The sequence below is a fragment of the Tympanuchus pallidicinctus genome, unplaced genomic scaffold (genome assembly GCF_026119805.1).
Source record: "Tympanuchus pallidicinctus isolate F22 unplaced genomic scaffold, pur_lepc_1.0 scaffold1, whole genome shotgun sequence".
In the NCBI taxonomy this organism is placed as follows: domain Eukaryota; kingdom Metazoa; phylum Chordata; class Aves; order Galliformes; family Phasianidae; genus Tympanuchus; species Tympanuchus pallidicinctus.
The window spans coordinates 50,458,858-50,479,834 of NW_026294618.1; the positions used below are offsets into that span (position 1 = coordinate 50,458,858).

General features: G+C 40.1%; 1 protein-coding gene across 7 annotated transcripts in view; it reads left to right on the forward strand.

The window, feature by feature from the left end:
- NCOA7 (nuclear receptor coactivator 7) overlaps window positions 1-20,977 on the forward strand; it is an 84,198-nt gene that overhangs the window by 51,792 nt on the left and 11,429 nt on the right. For 5 of the 7 annotated variants that reach the window (XM_052677385.1, XM_052677393.1, XM_052677400.1 and 2 more), the window contains 7 exons: window positions 6,677-6,756; window positions 7,636-7,743; window positions 8,647-8,748; window positions 9,834-9,959; window positions 11,518-11,702; window positions 13,099-14,165; window positions 15,411-15,579. In XM_052677385.1, coding sequence (XP_052533345.1) covers window positions 6,677-6,756; window positions 7,636-7,743; window positions 8,647-8,748; window positions 9,834-9,959; window positions 11,518-11,702; window positions 13,099-14,165; window positions 15,411-15,579 — 1,837 coding nt within the window. The remainder of the gene's footprint in view (window positions 1-6,676; window positions 6,757-7,635; window positions 7,744-8,646; window positions 8,749-9,833; window positions 9,960-11,517; window positions 11,703-13,098; window positions 14,166-15,410; window positions 15,580-20,977) is intronic. The other 2 variants (XM_052677436.1, XM_052677425.1) reach the window with 2 other exon arrangements.

The window sequence follows — 20,977 nt, forward strand, 5'->3', positions numbered from 1 at the left end:
GGAGTGTGGAGTATGCTAGTATTTGTCAGCATAAAAAAATGGCATTAAAAAGGAAGAATGTATAGAAACTGTGACGTGATATGCAAAAGGGGACTTAGGATTGTTTATTTGTTCATCCTTTAGATAATATAAATCAGGATGCTCAGTGAAAATAATCCTTTTTAAATTTTAAGTAGAAAAAGAGAAGCAGTGGTTTATGTAGTGCACGATGGTATATTGTGGGGTTCACTGTCATAGGATCAGTGTGAGGGTCTTCGGAGTGTAGAGGGACTGGGCAGACTTGTGGATGCTGTTCCTTTACCTTAAGAAATCCATAATTTCTAGAAGCCTAGGAAACTGGTCAGAGAAAAAATTTGTGGTTGCATGCTGCTGAAGTCTTTGTTAAGACAGAGATTAATAAGTAAAATGGACTTTTGGTCCAACTGAGCTATTGCCTCTGTTCTCTTAGGCTACTGAGTTTATTTACCCAGTGTGGGAAGCAGTCAGTCCTTCAGCTCTTTGTTTACTTCTGTGTTTCTGATAGCATTACTGGATGTCAGCTATCTGGCCAGTTCAGGTATCATAACTGGTATGAAAGCTCCTCATGTTGATTCTAGCCAGTTGCAGGTCAGTCCATAACAGCAGTGGAAGATGGTACCTTGCACTGACACATCATATGCAGATAAAAGCAGCCCAGGATTCTGCTGATGCTTCTTGACCTACTCTCATCTCTTTATACAACTTTTTATATAGTTGCAGAGGTGTAATTCTTCTATTATCCATGTTCTGGATATTAAGCTGACTGACCTCTTACTCCTTCAATAGTTGTTTTCCAAATTATTGCTAGGTAACTCTTTTTTTTTAAAGGTCTCCTATAGGATTACAAAACGAAATATGGGCAGTCTGCTAGGAAACTGAGTCAGATATAAATATATCAAGGGCAGAAAAATTTCCATTCCAAACCTATCAGTTTTTAATAGGCATGTATTTTCTTGCATGTTCTCACTCAGCATTCTTTTTCTCATTGCTGAGTAATTTTACTATTTTTGCATGATTCTCATTTTACACGTTTCCTGAAAAGATAGAGAGGTACAGTCCACCCACTCTGCCCTTTTCCTTCAAATGCTATATGATTCCATTTGCATTAACACCTAGTCAGCTATCATATTTGTACAATGCCATGTTAAGTATATGTGTAATGAAGGAAAACTTGCAGGGCAGAACTCTGAGTCACTTCACCACCAAGCAGATGTCCAAGTTCAAAAAGAAGCCAGTGGCTTGTATTTTAGAGCTTGTGAAGATGCACATCTCTTCCATTTCTCTGCCTGAAAGCAATATGATTACTGAGGATAAGCCTGACTAGCCTCTGTCATACCTGTGTGTGCTCTGTGTGCCTTTAGGTCTACTGCCTTCAAACAGTCAAAAAAGCTGGTGTCATGAAGAAGAAACTGGGGAAAATAAGAGAACTGGAGAAGTAATATATTGTTTTTCTATTTTATAATTCTTCATGCAGAGTGTAGTTTGTGACCTTGTCCCAGCTAAGTGTACAGTAAGTAGAGAGGGTAGTATTTGCCAGACTTAATGGATTCACTGGAATTATTTCTTCTGATATTCTGATTATTTTTTTTTTAATAATTTCAAAGCTTTACATGAAAAATCTAAACCATCAAGTACTGAAGACTTTTCACCTTGGAAAATGATATGATGTTGTTTGGTGAGGTGGTTACAGCCAATGTAAGAATGGTATCCAGAATCCATTGTTCTGTGGGACTTTAAAAATAATAATAATAATAATAATCAGAAAAAAAGTGCCAAATTGTGGTTTTGCAGAACAGGGATACGCATATACTACTGGGAACTGTATTAGTATTCTTCCCATTCGCACACAAACTTAACGTCATGTTCAACAGGCATAAATTCTGCCTCTTTCACTCCATCTCTCCAGATTACTTTATTATTATTTTTTCCTCTAAGGAAAAAATTGATTGATGATGCCTATATAGTTAGTATTCATGCATGTTGTTTCAAGCTAAGAAAGAGTTAATGTATTTGAAAATTTGTCTACTTTTTCCAGATAGACAAAATGATTCAATAAATTTACTTGTTCTGACAAACCTTTTCTCATCTCTAGTGATGGATGACAGGCAACTTATAAAGTTTGCCTTTATATTTGTGTTACACAGTTTTAATGATCCTGGAGTAACTGGAAGAGTATCTCCTGAATAGCATAAAACAATCATAACAGTTTAGGTGGAAAGAGAGACCTACTACTCCACCTGGGCTGTCGTAAGTCCACGAGGCCAGATGGGACACATCTAGGGATGCTGAGGGTGATGCTGTTAGAGGTGATTCCCAAGCCTCTTTCAACTGTCTACTGTATTCCTGGTCAACTGGAAAGGTCCATGAGGATTGGAGGCTTGCCAATCATAGGATCGTAGAATGGCTTGGGTTGAAGGGACCTCAAGGATCATCAAGCTCCAAATCTGCCTGCCACATGCAGGGCCACCAACCTCCCCATTTAATACCAGACCAGGCTGCCCAGGGCTCCATCGAACCTGGTCTTGAACACCTCCAGGGACGGGGCATCCACAACCTCTCTGCACAGCCTGTTCCAGCACCTCACCATCCTCTCTGTAAAGAACTTCCCACTGATATCCAGCCTAAGTCTTCCCTCCCTTAACTTAAAACCATTTCCCCTTGTCCTTGTGAAGAGTTGACTCCCTCCTGTTTGTAGTCTCCTTTAGTTACTGGAAGGCTGCAATGAGGTCATGCTGCAACCTTCTTTTCTCCAGGCTGAACAAGCCCAGCTCCCTCAACCTGTCTTTGTAGGGGAGGTGCTCCTGCCCTATAATCATCTTTGTGGCTTTCCTCTGGACCATCAGCTCCTTGTCTTTCTTGTACTGGGGCCCCCAGATCTGCGCACAGTACTCTAGATGGGGCCTCACAAGGGCAGAGTAGAGAGGGACAATCATTTCCCTGTCCCCGCTGGTCACCCCTCTTCTGGTGGAGCCCAGGATACCATTTGCTTTCCAAGCTACAGGAGCACACTGCTAGTTCATGTGAAGTTTTTCATCTACCAGGACCCCCAGGTCCTTCTCTGCAGGGCTACTTTCAAGGATTGCACATTAGTCTGTATATATGCTTGGAATTCCTCTGACACAAGTGCAAAACTTTTGCACTTTGCTATGTTGAACCTCATTAGGTTCACCTGGATCCACCTGTTGAGTCTCTTGAGGTCCCTCTGAATGGCATCCCTTCCTTCCACTGTGTCAACTGGACCACTTAGCTTGGTGTCATCAGCAAACTTGCTGAAGGTGCACTCAATTCCATCACTGGAATTGATAAAGATGTTAAAGAGCACCGGTCCCAAGGCAGTCCCCTGGTGACACTGCTCATTACTGACCTCCACTTGAACACAGAACCATTGATGACCACCCTCTGTCTGCGGCCTTTCAACCAATTCCTTATCCATCAAGTGATCCACCCATCAAATCCACATCCTTCCAGTTTGAAAATAAAGATGTGATGGGGGACCATGTCAAATGCCTTGCTCATGTCTAGGTAAATGACATCAGTCACCTTCCCCCTGTCCACCAATGCCATCACCCCATCATAGAAGGCCACCAGATTGGTTAATCATGACCTTCCCTTGGTGAAGCCATGATGTCTATCTCAGATCACATGCTCATTCCTCATGTGATCTGGCATGTCATCCAGGAGGATCTGTTCCATGATCTTCCCAGGCACAGAGGTGAGACTCGGTGGCCTGTAGTTTCCCAATGTGTCCCCAGTATGACTCCCATCTACAGTAAGGATCATGCAGAGGTTCTGGAGAACTACAGGCCTGTCAGCCTGACCTGGGTTCCAGGAAACAGAGCATCTTGTGTGAGATCACATTACGTGTGCAGGACAACTAGAGGATTAGGCTGAACCAGCATGGGTTCATGAAAGGCAGATCCTGCTTGACAAACCTGATCTATGACTGAGTGACCCACCAGGTGTGGATGAAGGAAAGGCTGTTGACACAGTCTGCCTAGACCTCAGTAGTGCCTTTGAACTGTCTCCCACAGTATTCTTCTGGAGAAGTTGGCAGCCTATGTCTTGGACACGTGCTTTTTGCTGGATAAAGAACTGGCTGGAGGGCTGACCTCAGAGAGTGGTGGTGAATGGAGTTAAATCCTGCTGGTGACTGGTTATGAGTGGTGTTCCCCAGGGATCAGTATTGGGACCTGCCTTGTTTAGTATCTTAATTGATGACCTGGAAGAGGGCACTGAGTGCACTCTCAAGTTTGCAGATAACGCTAAGTTGGGATGAAGTTTTGATCTGACTGGTGTAGGAAGGCCCTTCAGCAGGATCTGGACAGGCTGGGTCTCTGGGTTGAGGCCAATGTAATAAATTCAACAAGACTGTGTGCCAAGTCCTGTATTTTGGCTGCAACAACTGAAGGCAACAGTACAGATCTTGGAGCAGAGTGGTTGGAAGACTGTGTGGAAGAAACAAATCTGTGGTTTGGTTGGCGCTTGCCTAAACATAAGCAAGTGGTGTGCCCAGGTAGCCAGAAAGGCCAATGACATTCTGTGTCAGGGGAGGTTCAGGTTGGGTATTAGGAAAAATTTTGTCTCCAAAAGAGTGGTCAGGTGCTGGAGTATGCCTATTGAGTCATCATCTCTGGTGGTGTTCAAGAAACGTTTAGATGTGGTACTAAGGGACATGGCTTAGTGAAGAATTATTAGGGTGGTTGGGCTAGATGATCTTGGAGGTCTTTTCCAAGCATGGTGAATCTATGATTCTGTAACTCATTGTTAGTTGGGAGAGTTTCTTTTGATAGTATTGTGACCAGCAATTGTACTTAAATAATGGATTAGAGAGGTATCTATTATTTGCCACTGTTGGCCATCATTGGCATTGTGTTTTTGATGGTTTAATACTGTGCACCCCTAACTCTTCTCACTACTCTCTTTTTCTTTCTTCATCATCAACTTTGACCTGAGTACGTTGATGGCAGTGATAAAAATATAAGTGGTCAGAAAAAGGCAATTAGAATGCTAATTCTAAAAGTTCACATTGGGTCTCTAGTCTCAAAGATGAAATGACTGAGATCCCTAAATAGCGTTCTGCTCCAAAACACTATTGGATGGCAAAAAATCACCATCGTCCTAATAATGTTCCTCATCCTACTACTGCCCTTCAGGCTACTTGTGCTATCCATGCATATTCAAACTGTGTATTTGGTCCTTGCATGCTTTCTGCCTCATTGATGGGAAGATTTCATTGCTATCTCTAATATTGTTAACCACGGCCCTTCTCATGTCACTGTCCTGGGAAGACCATTGGTTGTGTCTGCAGTACTACGTGCAGGTATGCTCAGCTGAGCACACTGACTATTGTTTGTGCAGGCCTCTGCAGGCTGAAGAAGGTCCCTGAGTGTGTGCCCTCAGTGTTCTGAAAGCACTGTGTTAGTCCCTGCACCAGTCTCAAGGTGGAAACCAGTTGCAGAAGGGCCAGGTGTGACTCTTGTGGGCCCCTCCCTTCTGTCTGTGTACATTACAGTTGGTTATATGAGCTCTCTCCCTTCTTTTTACTGCTGTCTGCCTCTCATTCCTTGGAAATAGCAAAGGTTGCAATGCAGCCTGAATGCAAGCCAGGAGCCCTGCTTTGCTGTCCCTCATCCTTCATCTCCTGGCCTTCTACCCAGGGCTGCTGGTTGGCACAGCAGAGTATCCCCCAGGAGGGCAGTGTCCCCAGAACCCTGCGACTTGGTCTTCTGGGCCTGGCCCTGTCTTCTCCTCTCTCCCACCTAGGCCAACCTGCAATACTGAGGGGCTGGGGGCACGCAGGGCAGCCATGCACAGTTTCTCCACCCCTCGGCCTCACTCCTGGAGCTGGGGCTGTGTACCAGCCTCACCCCCACCACCAGGTAGGTGGACACGGGTCCTTGGAGCAGGGTGAGCCCATGAGGATGGAGCTCAGGATGGGTTTAGGCTGGGCGGGTGGTGAGTTGGCTTCTCTGGTTTTTGGTTTTGCTTGTCCCTCTGCTGTGGTAAGAGTGAAAAGGAACAGCCCTGCTTGCACTGCCAAGTGCTGTGTGTGCCTCTCTGGTTCTGCAAGGGGTTGTGCAGGTACACTTAGTTTTCTGTGCGTTAGCTGGCAGAAAATGTCTCCTGAACAACTTTTATGCTTATACTACTTAACACTTTTTTTTTAATGCTTTATGCTCACCCGTTTTATGGGACTGCTAGAATACCTCAAGCTTCAGAGTTGAAAAAAGCATCTAATTATGAAGTACTGTGGTGTGTAGTGGTGAAATGGTGGTTAACCAATATCTGTTGTGATTGTATTGGTGTAGTATCAGTGCATATCTTCATAAGCTGGTTTCTCTCTCTGCCATGATAGCAGCTTATCACTCAAAATGCTTATATCCGTTAACAGAATTGCACAGTAATCATGGAAGAGCATGGGAGCAGTTTGGCACTGATACATTATCACGTACAGAATTCTTCTAGAGTTCCTGAGTGATCACTAATTGTGCTGCATTTAATGAAGAGTTGCCTGCTTTGCAGTTCCTGTTAATTAATAGATATTTTGATGTGTCTTTCCATTTGCAGCTATAGTTTGCAAATCCTGTACATCTCTTTTGAAACATGTTGATACACAAACGTCTTAAAAGTCAATTATAATCTTTTTCCCCCTCTTTAGATGACAATCAAAACAAAACCAATGAAAAGAAAGAGAAGAAGATGGTTTCTCAGAAGCCCCATGGTACCATAGAATATATTGTAAGTATTGCACTGTGGTTTGTTTGTATCTTCTTTTTGAAAGTGGAATTGTTGAGCTTGACAGTGAGCCAGTGACATAAAGCAGAAAGCATGAAATGAATACTAAATGATATGTATGTATGTATCTCAGTAGGATTTGTTCCAGTTATCGTTGTGTGAGGAAAGCCGGGCTTGCATCCAGAACTGCAGTTCAGCCCAGGTGCTCTGCCTTTTCTCATAGCTGCCAGTCCTGTTTTTATTTCTGCAGTGTGACCCTGTAATAGGATAATTGGTTTTGTTACTTTGAAAAATACTTCCAGTGCTGCTCAGGGGCATCAAATATGTGCTTGACCCTGAGATGACTGCAATCTTTCGCTAAGCTGGAACACTGAAAGAGCATTCTGCTACTTCACAGCTGGGAGAACTGCCTCTGTGTGGAAAGTCCCTATGTGCCATCCAGGGCCCCTGAACAACACTTGCACTCAACCCACACCCAATGTGACTGTAGAAAGCTTGTGTCCTAGCTGGGAACGAAACAAGTGTCTGACTTACTAAGACTGCTGGAGGTGATGAGTTTTCCAATGGGTGTCCCCTTTCTCCATTTGCCATTCTAGTTCTAATTAGAGTACTGCTGCTTTAAAGTTTTGTGACAAAATGAGTGGGACATCTATAACATTTCCATTTTTTATCTATTGCATAGTGTGAGAGAGGTGGATTTTTTGTTGGTGGTGGGTTGTTTTTTTTTCTTGTATTGACTTTGGCTTATCGTATGATCTGTTGAAAAGGGAGTGTGTTCTGTCATCGAATCTATTCTCTGCAAACATTTTTAGATGGTTATAGTCCAGCTGTTACACTGTATGTGAGTGCTACCTTTATCTTAAGCTTCAACTCTTTCTTCAGGCTGGAAATCAGGACACCATAAACAGCATAGCATTAAAGTTTAACATCACCCCAAACAAGCTTGTGGAACTCAATAAGCTTTTCACACATACAATTGTTCCAGGCCAGGTAAATCTTTTATGTTTTATATATCTGAAATCTGATTATTTGCTATTTATCTGAGGCTTTTTATTGCTTTCTGCATATGCTTAGGTACCTAGATGCAAGGATAATGGACAGATCTCTCAAATGGCAACTTTATGTGGAGCTGGTGGGGAGAGGGGAGAGTACTTTTATAATTGCTGTATCTGATGTCCATTATTTATCTGTTGTCACTAAAGCTTTAAGAGAACTCTGAAGCTCAAGAAGAGAATGGAGCTGTTGTAAGAGAATAGAATTCGTGGAAAGGCTAGGTAAATTATATTATATGATGCATTAAAGAATTAGAGACTTAGACACAATCATTGAAATGGCTCTTCGCCATTATTTTGGAGATGAGTCAGTCTCCCGTAAAGTGGGAAATAAATAGACTGCTTCTGAGAGAGTCAACTAAAAGAAATGCAAACGTGAAGGCTAATAAATGGCTCCTGAAGAGCAGAACTCCGAAGTATCCTGATCTGCAGATGGGAAAACTGAGTCACGAAGAAATAGCAATACCAAAAAGACAAAAGCTGGGAGTAAGCTAAATGATTTTGTTTCTCAGCATCTTACACAATTTTTCAGCTGCTAGTTTTGTGTTTGTAATCGTAGCAGGAGAACATGGAACTATAGTTTTGGAGGGAAAAAAGATCCTCTTTGCATGGAGAAAATGTGTTACTTTCTAGCTTGCTCTGCAAAACAAAATGCAGAACTAGATTCTGTAATTAGACTGCACATACTCCACCATCACCACTAATGTGGAGAGATTCTGAAATTTGAAGTAGTTGAGTGTATTGCAGTCATGAACAATTGATATTGAGTTGTCCTTCTAGTAAAGCGTTGTATTTGTAGCGAATAATTTTTTAAAACCAGTCTCAATGTTTTTGTATTTAGATTCTCTTTGTACCAGAGACAAGTGTTTCCAGGCTGCCTTCTTTCAGTCCTGGTGCTCCCATTTCTCCTTCATCATCAGATGCCGAATATGATAAACTCCCTGTAAGTCAGATGTTGGTTCACACTAGTCTTATGTTCACAAAACGTTTACTAAAGCTGAGATTCAGGAGTGTGTAAATAGCTGTTTTTTGAAGTTACAATTCTGACCTCATGCATAGTGTTACTGATTACTGTTATTAAATAGTGTTAAGTAATATTTTAATGTGCTGCGGTACAAATTTTAGCGCTTTACAATAATCAAAATTAAGGGTTCTGTCTGAACAGATAAATCAAGTACAAGATCACTTGGGCCTGGAGCATCAGAGCAGTTGGAAATAGTTTGTGGTTTCTAAAGAATGGAAAGTTGGATGTGGAGAAGTATTTACTGTTTCACCCTGGAAATTTCTGTACTGCTCTGCAGTCTTTCTGCTCTGTTCTACAACCTTAATCCTGCATGGGGATCTCTGCATGGAAGTACTAGTTTGCCAGAGAAGTCAATTTCTTGCTAGCAAGTGTACTATGATTGCACCCATATAAGACAAGACCACTGGATTTAATCTTGCTGAAAGGCCTTGGTGTAGCTGAACTTTCATTTTACTTGGCAGGGTGGTTGTAATTAGTGTTTTCAGGGAATGAGCTGTTCATCTGCTGATAATAAAGCAATTAGACATTTCAAATTCATAACTACTTAAGAGAGAAAATGGAGAGAAGCTTGGAGTGAATCACTGTGTTTAACTTTAGTCCTACTCCTCTGTGCCTTCTACATGGGAATCATACCAGTGCCAGTGGGATGCACTGTGTGTGGAAATCTTCAGCATGGATGGGGTAGCAGGACTAGCCCTCTCCTAATGAGAATACCTCACTAAACACAGTAGACTTACTTGACCTGACTTTTGAGTTTCTTGCCTGTTATTTGGAAGAGTTTTTTACAATGTAAGATTTTTCTTCCTTACAACATACAGCATTATGCGTGTGCATGTATCTACGCATGTATGATCACCAGTTTTCTTCCTTTTAATAAAAACAAAAGAACAACAAAAAACGTTGGATAAGCTTGATTTTTTTTTTCTTTTTTTTTTAGTTGCTTGAAGTATAGAAGTAGATAATGTTGGTCCTGTTGTTCTGCACTAAGCTTTTTCTTTATTAAGGATGCTGATTTGGCAAGAAAGGCCTTCAAACCGGTTGAGAGAGTCTTGTCTTCCACTTCAGAAGAGGATGAGCCTGTGGTGGTCAAATTTTTAAAAATGAATTGTCGTTACTTCACAGATGGTAAGGTATGTAGAACTTGGACTTCTTTCCTGTTTTGCATCTGTTACAATAACCACTTTATGGAGAAGCAGCTCTGCTAACCACCTTCATTCCTTTATCATGCCTCGACCAGAAATATCTGCTTCAGAGAGTACTGTTAGACACAGAAAACTACATTTCAGAGCTCAGACAAGTCAGGATTAGTTGTCCAGTTGCATCAAGTTGTGCAACCGCTTCATAAGAGATAAACGCTTGTCTATCTTGTTTACAACTTTAAGCTAAATTTTAACTCTTTCCAGATCAGTGTTTCCAAATGTGACCAGGCTGATTCTCCACTTACTCTAATAAAAAGGTTAATATTGCACAAGATCTTTTCTTTCTTTTCCTTGGAGCCATTCTGGTGACACACGTGTTCTTGCTACGAACACAACTGGGACTGCAACTCTGAATTTTACAGCGGCCATTTTGGGAAAGAGGGCATAACGTTTGTGCAGTATCTTGGTCCTACTCTCAAGGCTGCAATAGTTTAGCTGTCTACTTTCTATACCTGCTGTCGCTGACTCCAATTTCAGGTAGATGTGTCTGCATGTTTGCGTTTTCAGGTTCTCTGAAATTGATAATTCTGGCAGTTCTAATCTAATCGCATGACTTTTCTAAGAATAGTTTTACACTTCACATTTTTTATTTCTTTTTGCCTGAAGTGGATGTGGACTGTATTTAATCACTCAGCAATTTCTGTAGTCTCCTATTTTGTAGAAAGTAGCGGAGGGCTACTTGATTTCTTACGCGTAAATTAGGGCAATACTGTTGCATTTGCTAAGTGCAAGGGACACATACTGTTTTTTGGCCCTGGGACTGAAACAGCCATTCGCAGTCGAAGTAGTGGAATGTGTGACAGTTTGAAACATGGTCATGTGTCAGAGGTTGAATGCTGGATGGTAACTGATGCAGTCTTTTATCAAATCGGTGGCTAGGTCATGTTTTAGCAAATTAAATGCATCTTCTACGATTGTACAAAATATGCTTGGATCGGTGGTACCAGGGAAGAAGTGACTTCATAATAGTTATTTATGTGTAGAAGCTTTCTGCATGTACCTTTTGGAATTCCAGATCAAGATTTGGAATTCAGCTTAGCACAGTAACCTTGACATTTCCATGATGAAGATTGCCTTCAGGTATGCTAGTTTCATATAAATACATATGCTGTATGAGACTGGCTGTAGCTCAGATTAATTTGTTTGTTTGTTTTTAACGTTCTGTATTGTCTGAGGCTTGTTAATAGTCTGAACTCCAGCTTGTAGCAGTCAACGCTGAAAGTTGAATTGTTCAGGTGCTCTTCCTTAACAGACACAAACTTGAATGTCACTAAGAAATCTTTTTCTTTACTCTGCTTATGATGTCTGACTTGGTGCAATTGGAAAAATGTTTTGTTATCAAACATTGCATGACAGGGGTATAAAAAAGGCAGGAGAGAGGTTTTTTGTTTGGCTGAATTTATTTTTTTTAAACTAGCAGTCAAAAACCTTGGAAGTTATGATAAGTTAATTATATTTGGTATGCTAACTCTTTGTTCTTCTACTTTAGGGTGTAGTTGGAGGAGTCATGATAGTAACTCCAAACAACATCATGTTTGATCCGCATAAATCTGATCCTTTGGTAATTGAGAATGGCTGTGAAGAATATGGGCTAATCTGCCCCATGGAGGAGGTTGTCTCTATAGCTCTCTACAACGACATCTCTCACATGAAAATTAAAGATGCATTGCCATCGTAAGAAGTGTTCTTTCCTGAATTTAATTTATTAAATTTTCCGTAACAGTCATAGAAAGGAGGTGGGGGGGAGGTTTAATGCAGCAGAATAAGACAAACTGGGAGAAAAATGCCAGCAAATGAATGATTCATGTACGTTCTTTTGTTTACTTCTTAGACTTCAGTGGCAGTAAAGAGAAATGGGTTGTGAGTGTGAGAATGCCAGTGCAAAGAAGACCAGTTAAAAAAATATTAATTAAAGCATTGGTGTTGTGCCATGGTTGGGCTCTTGCACTGTCTGGTCTGTAGGAATATTTCAGCAGAATTGAAAAGAGTTTGATTTTTGCACCATTTGATGTGTTATTGGGATACTTCTGAGAGGGCTGGTTATAACTTTTGAAGATAACACCTTAAGTGTCTCTTATAGGACTTGTAAAAATATTGATTTGTAGAATATTTCCAGTTCAGAACCAATCCAGAGGAGTTTTGGTAGTTAGAATTTGCAATACATAACAGACTTCTGGGCATGGAGAAGATGTTAGTTTAATTTACGTGTAGTGTAACCACTGCTGAATTTTTTCTAAGCAAAATTTTGTCCTTATGGGCAATATTTACTTTCTAAGTGAAATTCATCTATGTTTCTCCATTTTCTTGGCTTGAGAAAAATTTTCTAGGTGCTTGTGTTATCTTCATAAAGAGATTGCCTACTAAGTAACTTCTGAGTGATGAAAATCTTCTATTCTCGTTCACCTCAGACTTTTTAGCAGTAAGATGGAGCTTATGCAGTTTGCTGTTGTCTGCTGGTTTTAAGAATTTTCCATTGTAAAATGTTTGAAATGTCTTGCATTAAAAATAAATCTGTGGGAGTCTGCATTCAAATAATATAACTTAGTGCTGGATAGAAGAAAAAAAAATGAACTGTTGCCAGTTATGTTTGCAGAAAGCATATTTAAACAGCATATCTGTGATTTGCTTTCTTCTCAAAAATACATTTTTACTGACTTGGGAAACATGAAAAACGTTGAACTACCAATGAGCAGAGCCTGACAGTTGTCAAGTGTGGAAAGTAATAACGCTAGTATGATAAATGCAATTCCAGTAGCTAAATACATGTCCAGTTTTTTTGGTTACCGAGTTTCTGATAACTTGTACGTTTTTAGTATGTGTGCCATTTCTTCACCTATGTCACATAGTCTGCAAAGTGTTCTTCTCATTTTAGTTTGGTATTTTCCTTTCCACATTTTTTTTTTCTTTAAACTCATTCATTTCTACTGGTGTATGTTTATTTTGGAGAAAGTAATTTTTAGTTGAGTTTCAAAATTTAAGTTGATAAATTCATTTTTTTCTTTTTTTTTTTTTTTTTCTGTTTCCATTATTCTTTTAACATCCTATGTACATCCATCATTTTACCTGGCAGTGACATACCAAAGGATCTTTGTCCTCTGTACAGGCCAGGAGAATGGGAAGACCTTTCCTCTGAGAAAGATATCAATCCTTTCAGCAAATTCAAGTCCCTTAGCAAAGAAAAGAGGCAACAGAATGGTGATTCACCCAATGTTCCAGGTGCCAAACAGATAAATCCTTCAGATAAAGAAAAGTCTGCTGATTTTGAAGTTCTTCAGTCATCTGAGAGTACGGGCTCAATTAAATCAAAGTCACTGGAATCTTATAATAATATCACTGCCACTGAACATTTGGAAAAGTTTGCTGCAGATCCACATGTCAAAGAGCTTTCTGAAGAAAAAAATGTTACAGACATCAGAACCAAAGAGGACTCCTTTTCAGGAGGAAGAGGGGATGATTTCATTGATCTGGAAAAGGTGCCATCTCCTGTGGATAGAGGGTTGGACAGGAAAATCTCATTAATGGAAGGCTTGTTGGCTGACCCCAGGGAGTTGGGGAGAACGAAGCAGCAGGTAACCAAACCCACTACAGAAGTCCAGGAGCACTTCACAGTTGATTCCTTGGAAAAAAAGGACAGTGTTGAACCTAAAGCTGATTTAGACTTAGAGCTATGTGAAAAACAAGATGTTATTCCAGAAGTAAACAAATGTGTCAGTTCCCCAACAGGTAAGGTGGAGACTGCATTGGACACTAAGAAAGAGCTAGAGAAAGATAAACTTATAGAATTTTATCTCAATAAAGATGGGAGTGGGTCTCAGTCATCTGAAGACTTGCACAAGGCTGAAATCCAGAAAGGTGAAAACAATAAAGCAATTGGTATAGACCTTACACTTAGCTGTTCCAAGTCCCAAGCTGATGAAGTCCATACAGTTAAAAGTATGGAGCTTGATTCCTGCTGTGTTGGAAGGAAAGCACCTTCATTAGAAGGCAGCGCAGCAGCAGCAGAGGAAAAGGATCTCAAAGAGTCTCTGGACTCTTCATTAGTACCAGCTGTAGACAAGACCTGTCAAGAAACACAGTTAGACAATCAATCAGAGGTCAGACTGTGGCTGCTGCAGAAAATTCAAGTGCCAATTGAAGGTAGGTCTCTGGTTATCCTTGTTTCCTCTGAGACTTGGACAGCATTATGACGGTAACCTTTGCATTGATATGCTTCTGCTCTGAATTTCCTCTTCGTATATATAATGCTTGGTCTCTTTTTTTTACTGTTGTATAATTTTATATTTGATGATATTTAGAAGAAAAAATGTACCTTCAGGCTCACTAAGTTTCTAGTTTAATAAGGTGCTCGTTCCATATTCAGCAATTACTGTCTTACTGATCCTTTTGTTTTAATTATTGACTAACTTATTGTGAATAAAATTTGAGAAACAAAATGAAATCTTACTTTAAGTAGCATGTTAACAGATTGCTATTTCTACTTCTACTTAGGTCATCTGAGCATGAGGCCATCCCAGAGTTTTAGTTTAATGAGCTAATGGGCATAATTCCTTGATTTGTATGAGATAGCAGAGGACAATTCAAGTAGAAGTCTTTATTTTAAAAACAGTTGCTCTTACAATAATTTTTCTTTTCCCTGTGTCTTAGCAGTTGTACTTGGTGATTGTTCTCATCACCAAAAAGCAACAGAAGATGGCTGTATGTATATTCCTAAAATGGCTGTAACAACGTCAGAGTGGTTGAGGCTATCATTAAATAAACAACTTTTTTTTTATTTTGTCAAATAGGCAATTTAAGGAATTTAAGCAACTATTACACTTTACCTGTCCCATGCAGACAAAAGATTTTGATATGGCTATCTGACCATTATGGCTGAAGATCTGATTGGGCTTGGTGTTTGTGAAGTTACGCTCTGGTGGGATTGGTTTCCTGGACTCATTCAAACACTGGGATAGGAATGAGGGATCTAGCCACAGATAAGCCAGCAACCGCATTACCCTTTGCCTGTGGTGAGGTTTGTTGGGCTGGCTATGGTGACAGAAGTAGTCAAGGTCTTCTCTTTCACTGTCCCCCCTTCCTTGCTTCGTGTCACAGTTTATACCCAGTCCAATCATCTCAATGATTTAATTCACAGTGCTTCTGTACTCAGCTCTACAACTGAGGAGGATACGGTCCTGAGAAAATGGAAATAAATAACCACACTTTAGAATGAGCAGGGATTTATTAAAGCAGTTTGGCTATTAAATGACACATTGGGTTTAATTCAATGCATGGTAATTTGTAGTCTTCTTTTTTACAAGGTTATTGATCTCTGTGCCGATATTTTATCAACTGTAGTAGTTGTACTGTCTTGTAAACAGCTCATCTCTTCTGTCTCTTGTTCAGATATGCTTCCTTCAAAAGAGGAGAAGAGCAAGACTCCTCCAATGTTTCTGTGCATTAAAGTAGGCAAACCCATGAGAAAGTCTTTTGTGTCTCAGAGCACCTCCGTGTCTCAACAGTACAGTAAAAAGATAAAGCAACCAGAGTACTGGTTTGCTGTTCCCCGGGAAAGGTAAGCTGCAGCATGTAGTATGAAAACACATCTGTATCTTAATTTTTAAAGGTGTAATGCTTTCTGGAGTTGAATTTGACTTTCCCTTTGTGGTCTATGGTATAAAATGCAGCAAGAATTCTGAAACGAGGAGGGAGGTATCCTCATTTTATTGCATGCCAGAGATATAAAGGAATGTGTTCCCAGTGAGAAAGAGGGCATCGAGTGCCATGTGAAGGTTGGAAAGGTAGTAGTATACATGCTCATGATAAAAGCACCTGGGGATCATCTGGGTTTTGGCTATAGTCTGGGAGTGAGGAAATGGAGAGCAGTGGAGCACTTGCAAGTGTCAAGGAATGCACTGAAGTGCCAGTGTTAAAAATAGGTACTTCATGTCAGCGAAGGACATAGAAGTTTCTCTCTTTTCCACTCTAACTAAATGGGTGTGACTGTTTCTGCCTTCAGAGGCATAAAATAAAACATCTTTTTGTGATGTTTGTGAAGTCCCCTTAAGTGCTCCATGTGCCCTTATGTAAAACAAGTAGTACTGTAGGGAAAAAAGAAGTTAAGGCCTGTGATCTTCCATACAGATCATTTTTCCTTGACTATGGGGAATCAAATTGCTAGTTTTCCTCTAGCTAGAAGGAAGACAGAACAGCTCTCAGATCTGCTGAACCAACAGAGGAAAATCAGTGATCACACTTCTGGTGAATTAGATGCTAGGAAGAAAGAATCAGAATTGTGATATGCAGTCAATTTTTCTTTTTAAATAATTTTTCTGAATATTTTCAGATTTGTAGAATGTATATTAATCTAAGTGTTTATTTCATATATATTAGAAATGAGTGTTTTAAGCAGACCAGTAATGTGGAAGTTGCTGATACAGGGAGAAGGGGGAGAGGTTTAATCCAGCCTGGAATGTGGCCCTCAGGAGTGTTGCTGAAGGTAGCTCTGGGCTTGCTTGCTATCTGCTGATACTCAGCTCATTAGGGATTTCAGATGTGTGGGTTTAGAAAATTCTAGTTTGGATTGTAACTACTTCAAGGAGTTGAAGGGGTGCTGTAATATAATGCAAGGTCAGTTATTGCTTTGGAGATAGTTTCTCTAATGTTGAAAGCTGGACTAATGTAATCTTTTATCCTCTGTAACAGCTAAATCTTAAACTTCTTAACATACACTTTGAAAATGGCATCTCTATTTGTCATTTTATAAGCAGAAATTTTCAGGTTATTGAGGGGATCTAATTCATATATAAACATTGATAATTGGTTTATACATCAGTCTTCAGAACAGTTAAAGTCATTTCTGGAGTGAGCTGTTGCAGTATTTGGCCATGTTGGTTGAAAAGACAAATCTTTACTGTCAAACCTGCTATACTTGGATCTGCAAAATTAATGGTGAAAGCATTAAGATTGAGTCATTCTTGTGCTTTTTACACATGACTGTTTTAACACCACATTGGTGCTTAAAAGGTTGCTCTGAACTTAGGACAAAAATTAAGAGATTCACTCCATCATTTTAATGCAGGAGATACGTTTGCCTAACAAGTTAGTGTTTTCTTTAAAGTCTCAGATGCATCCTAAAGCAAAATAGGGCTTCCTGTTCACTCATGGCACGGCTTGTGCTAGTATTGCATAGTGTGTACTTGGTGTTGCATCTTGAGAGAATCATGAAGAATAGATCACTTGGGACAGATCTGCAATGTATTTTTGATACAATATATCAAAATAACGTAATAAATACAATTCTGTATGCAGAGTACAGTCATGTATGAAAGTATCACAAAATTCCTTTCTTGTCTTACTGGCCTTGAAGCAACATAAATAAAACATTTTCTGTTTACTATGGTTGCTGTAGCTTGTGCGGTGTCTTCGTATTTTGTAGGAATTAAAAAAAAAAAAAAAGATTGTGAAGAAATCAGTGTGCATATCAGTAACCACTGCTTAAGTTAAATCTTCTGATTTTCATTTTATTGTGTTTTTCTATGACCTCTTACTGTTTGCTGTTAAAATGGCTTCTGTAATCAGTTGTGAAAATGGCTCTATTTTCACCCTGAGCTCCATAATCTGCTGTTCCCAGCAGAGTTGCTGCTCCTTGTGTAAACAGTCTGTGGCTTTCATGTCCTTGGCAGGCTTATGATAAAGCTGTGTGGTAGAGGGTGAGGGACACACAAGGTAATTGTGTCGGTTTGCTTTTCTTTGTGTTTTATGACAACTTCCCGAAACATAAATACACAGAAAAATGTTAAGCTGGCATCCTTCATAAAGGGTATTAGAAAATCTTAAATCTTGTTTTTCTTTTGCCTGCTGTTCTAGTTCTACTCTGATACATGGCTTCACAGGGCACTGAGAACAGTCCAGTGTCACTCATGACCCTGAGCAACATCGCTGCATTTATCAGTGACTCTAGGACTACTCTCTGCAGCTTTGCTTAATCACAGAGTCATTTGCCTTAGCACGTAATGTGGGAGATGGAAATCTCTGATTGCCTTACATAAAGATTACCTAGACTCAGGCAGCTTCTCATCACATTAACTGTTCCTCTGAGCAGGGAGGCACTCACTTGTGCTTTTGGACAGTAATGAGGAGATCGATTCTTTTGCTGAGAAGTCTTGCAATGGGTGTAGCTTATGGTGTTAGAGGGTAAGTGTGTGCTCTTATGGTTTATTTAAATGGGTATTTAAATGGCATGTAGATTTTTCTAGCTTACTAGATTTTGAGCAGCAGTGGCAGGTGAGTAATTTGGTAACTCAGAGATTTCCTCAAGCTCTTCCAAAGGAAGATGTATTGTGCTGGGACAACAATAGCTACATGGAATTTCTTCCTTTACAAACTTGCATCCAACAAATGATTTCCTCATTTTAGCATTGTAAAGCTCCTCAGGCAAGTAGTAAGTCTTTTAAATCTTTTTAGAATCGTTTCAGTTGGAAGGGACCCATCTAGTCCAGCTCCCCTGCAATGAACAAGGACAGCTATAGCTAGATCAGGGTGCTCAATCCCAGATCTTTAATGCCTCCAGGGGTGGGTTATCCCACCACATCTCTGGGCAGCCTGTTCCAGCGTCTCATGACCCTTACTGGGGGTGGAAAAAGAAAGTCTTCCTAATATTCATCCTAAATCTATCCTCTTTAAGCTTGAAGCCATTTCCCCTTGTCCTGTCACCACAGACTCTGCTAAAGGGTCTGTCCCCTTCTTTCTCACAGCCTCCCTTTAAATACTGAAAGGCAGCTGTTGGGTCTCCCCAAAACCTTCTCTTCTCCAGGCTGAGAAGCCCCAGCTCTCTCAGCCTGTCCTTGCCGGAGAGGTGTTCCATCTCTTGGATCATTTTTGTGGTCCTCTGGATGTGTGCTCCAACAGATCTGTGTCTCTCCTGTACTGAAGACTCCACATCTGGATGCAGTACTCCAGGTGAGGCCTCACCAGAGCAGAGTAGAGGAGCAGGATCACCTCCCTCAAACCTGCTGGCCACACTTGTTTTGATGCAGCCCAGGATGTGGTTGGCTTTGTGAGCTGCAGGGGCACATTGCTGGCTCTTGTTCAGCTTCCCCTCCACGAGTACCCTCAGATCTTTTCAGCAGGGCTGCACTCAATCCTTTCATCTTCCAGCTTGTATTGACAGTGTGAGTTGCAACAACCCAGGTGCAAGACTTTGCAATTGGAAGGTTTGAGCCTCATTTCATTTTTTGAAAATTCATTTTTTGTCTTTGCTTCCTGCCTCCTTGATTTTTATAGATTACTGTCTTTTTGTTATACTGGAAATCTTATGAATGCCTAAGCATATAGTAGTGCTCCCTGTCTAATCCCTGTCACCAAAACAAGGATCTCATCTAAATTGTTCAGTTATGAGATTCCCATTCTGATTAATGAAGGGATATTTCAGCTATTCCATTATATTGAGGACATAGCAATAACATTTCACTACCAGTGTTCTTGTACATTTTTATTCACTCAATGCTAGTTTTCTCCCAGTCTTTGAGAGCTGCCCCAGTATTTAGGTCTTACTGAAGTTGTCATTACCTACTCAGACTTATTTCCCAGCTCTTAAAGCTTTTAGACATAGACTACATGTGTAGGGATAACTTAAAACCAACTCACTGAGATATCTTCTCTTTAATATAGTTCTTAGCTGCTATACAAACATGAAGTATTTCATCATCACCATTATTGAAAACTTTCAGATAGCAGTTGTATTTTCCTCTTTCAAATGACTACTGGTACTTTAATGCATTGCTCTTATTAAGAGTATGGCCAATACAATTTTTAGGAATCAGGCTTCTCCATGAAGCACTTAAAAATCTCCAATACTTCTAGATTTGCTGTTCTGATCACTAAAATGAGTTTTCTACTGAGTTCATATTCTTCACTGTAAACTTTTTGTTTTACATTTGTTCCTATATGCATTTAATACCACGAATATATTTGTAAGATTATTCAGTTTCCTTTTAACTTACATGCAGCCAAGGGTGTTTTTTTTCCCAATTTTTCCCCCCTTTCTTTAATTGGGGTCTCATTTTTCATTTTTTATTTGATTTCCAGACATATATTTTTTTTAATTATTAACTTCAGGTTACAGCTGTTGGTCCTTTCCAAATAGTTTACTTTTTTTTTTTTTTTTTTTTTTTTTTTTCTATTAGTTCATGATGCAATCATAAGCATGTGATCACCAAAACAGCTACTGACATCTGGGGATACATTCTTTTGCAGCTGTCAGGTTGGCTGTAAGAGAGTTTCTCAAGCAATGATATTTCAATCTAAAAATTGTTTTCAGTTCTTTTTGGCCGTAATGTCATGTTACGAACAAACAGAGAAGGATGCTCTGCATCCCCTTTCAGAATTACCTCACTTCTGCAGTGTATTTCATGTTGTTGCTTCTTAAATCTGGAGGGTCTGGATTTACTTAGCATTTGCCCATGTGGAGGAAAACTTATTTATAGATTACTTAAAGAAACTGAGCTTATACAGGACCATGGGGCCTGACAGGAAATGCTCTTGAGTATACTGAGGCAGCTGGTTGATGTTATTGCAAGGCTGCTTTCTGTCTTCCTTTGAAAGGTAATGATAATTGGGAAAGATCCCTAATAACTGGAAAGATAATTACTGCAACTATCTTCATAAAAATCAAGAAGAATCTCTGAGAGTGTGGGCCAGTTGGCTTCATTTCAGCTCCTGAGGCCATTATGATGCAAGTCCTGATGGAAGCCATTTCCAGGCATGTGGAGGTCAAGAAGTGATCAGAAACAGCTGTTATAAATTTGCCAAAGACAAACCATGTAGCTTTTCTGTGTTGAGACATTAAGCTTTGTGAACGAAGAGATAACAAGAGGTGGTGTTGTTAACCAGGCCCTCAGTAAGGGTTTCACTACAGCCTCCTATAGTATTGTTACGATTAAACTAGAGAAAAGACAGATAGTTCTAGACAG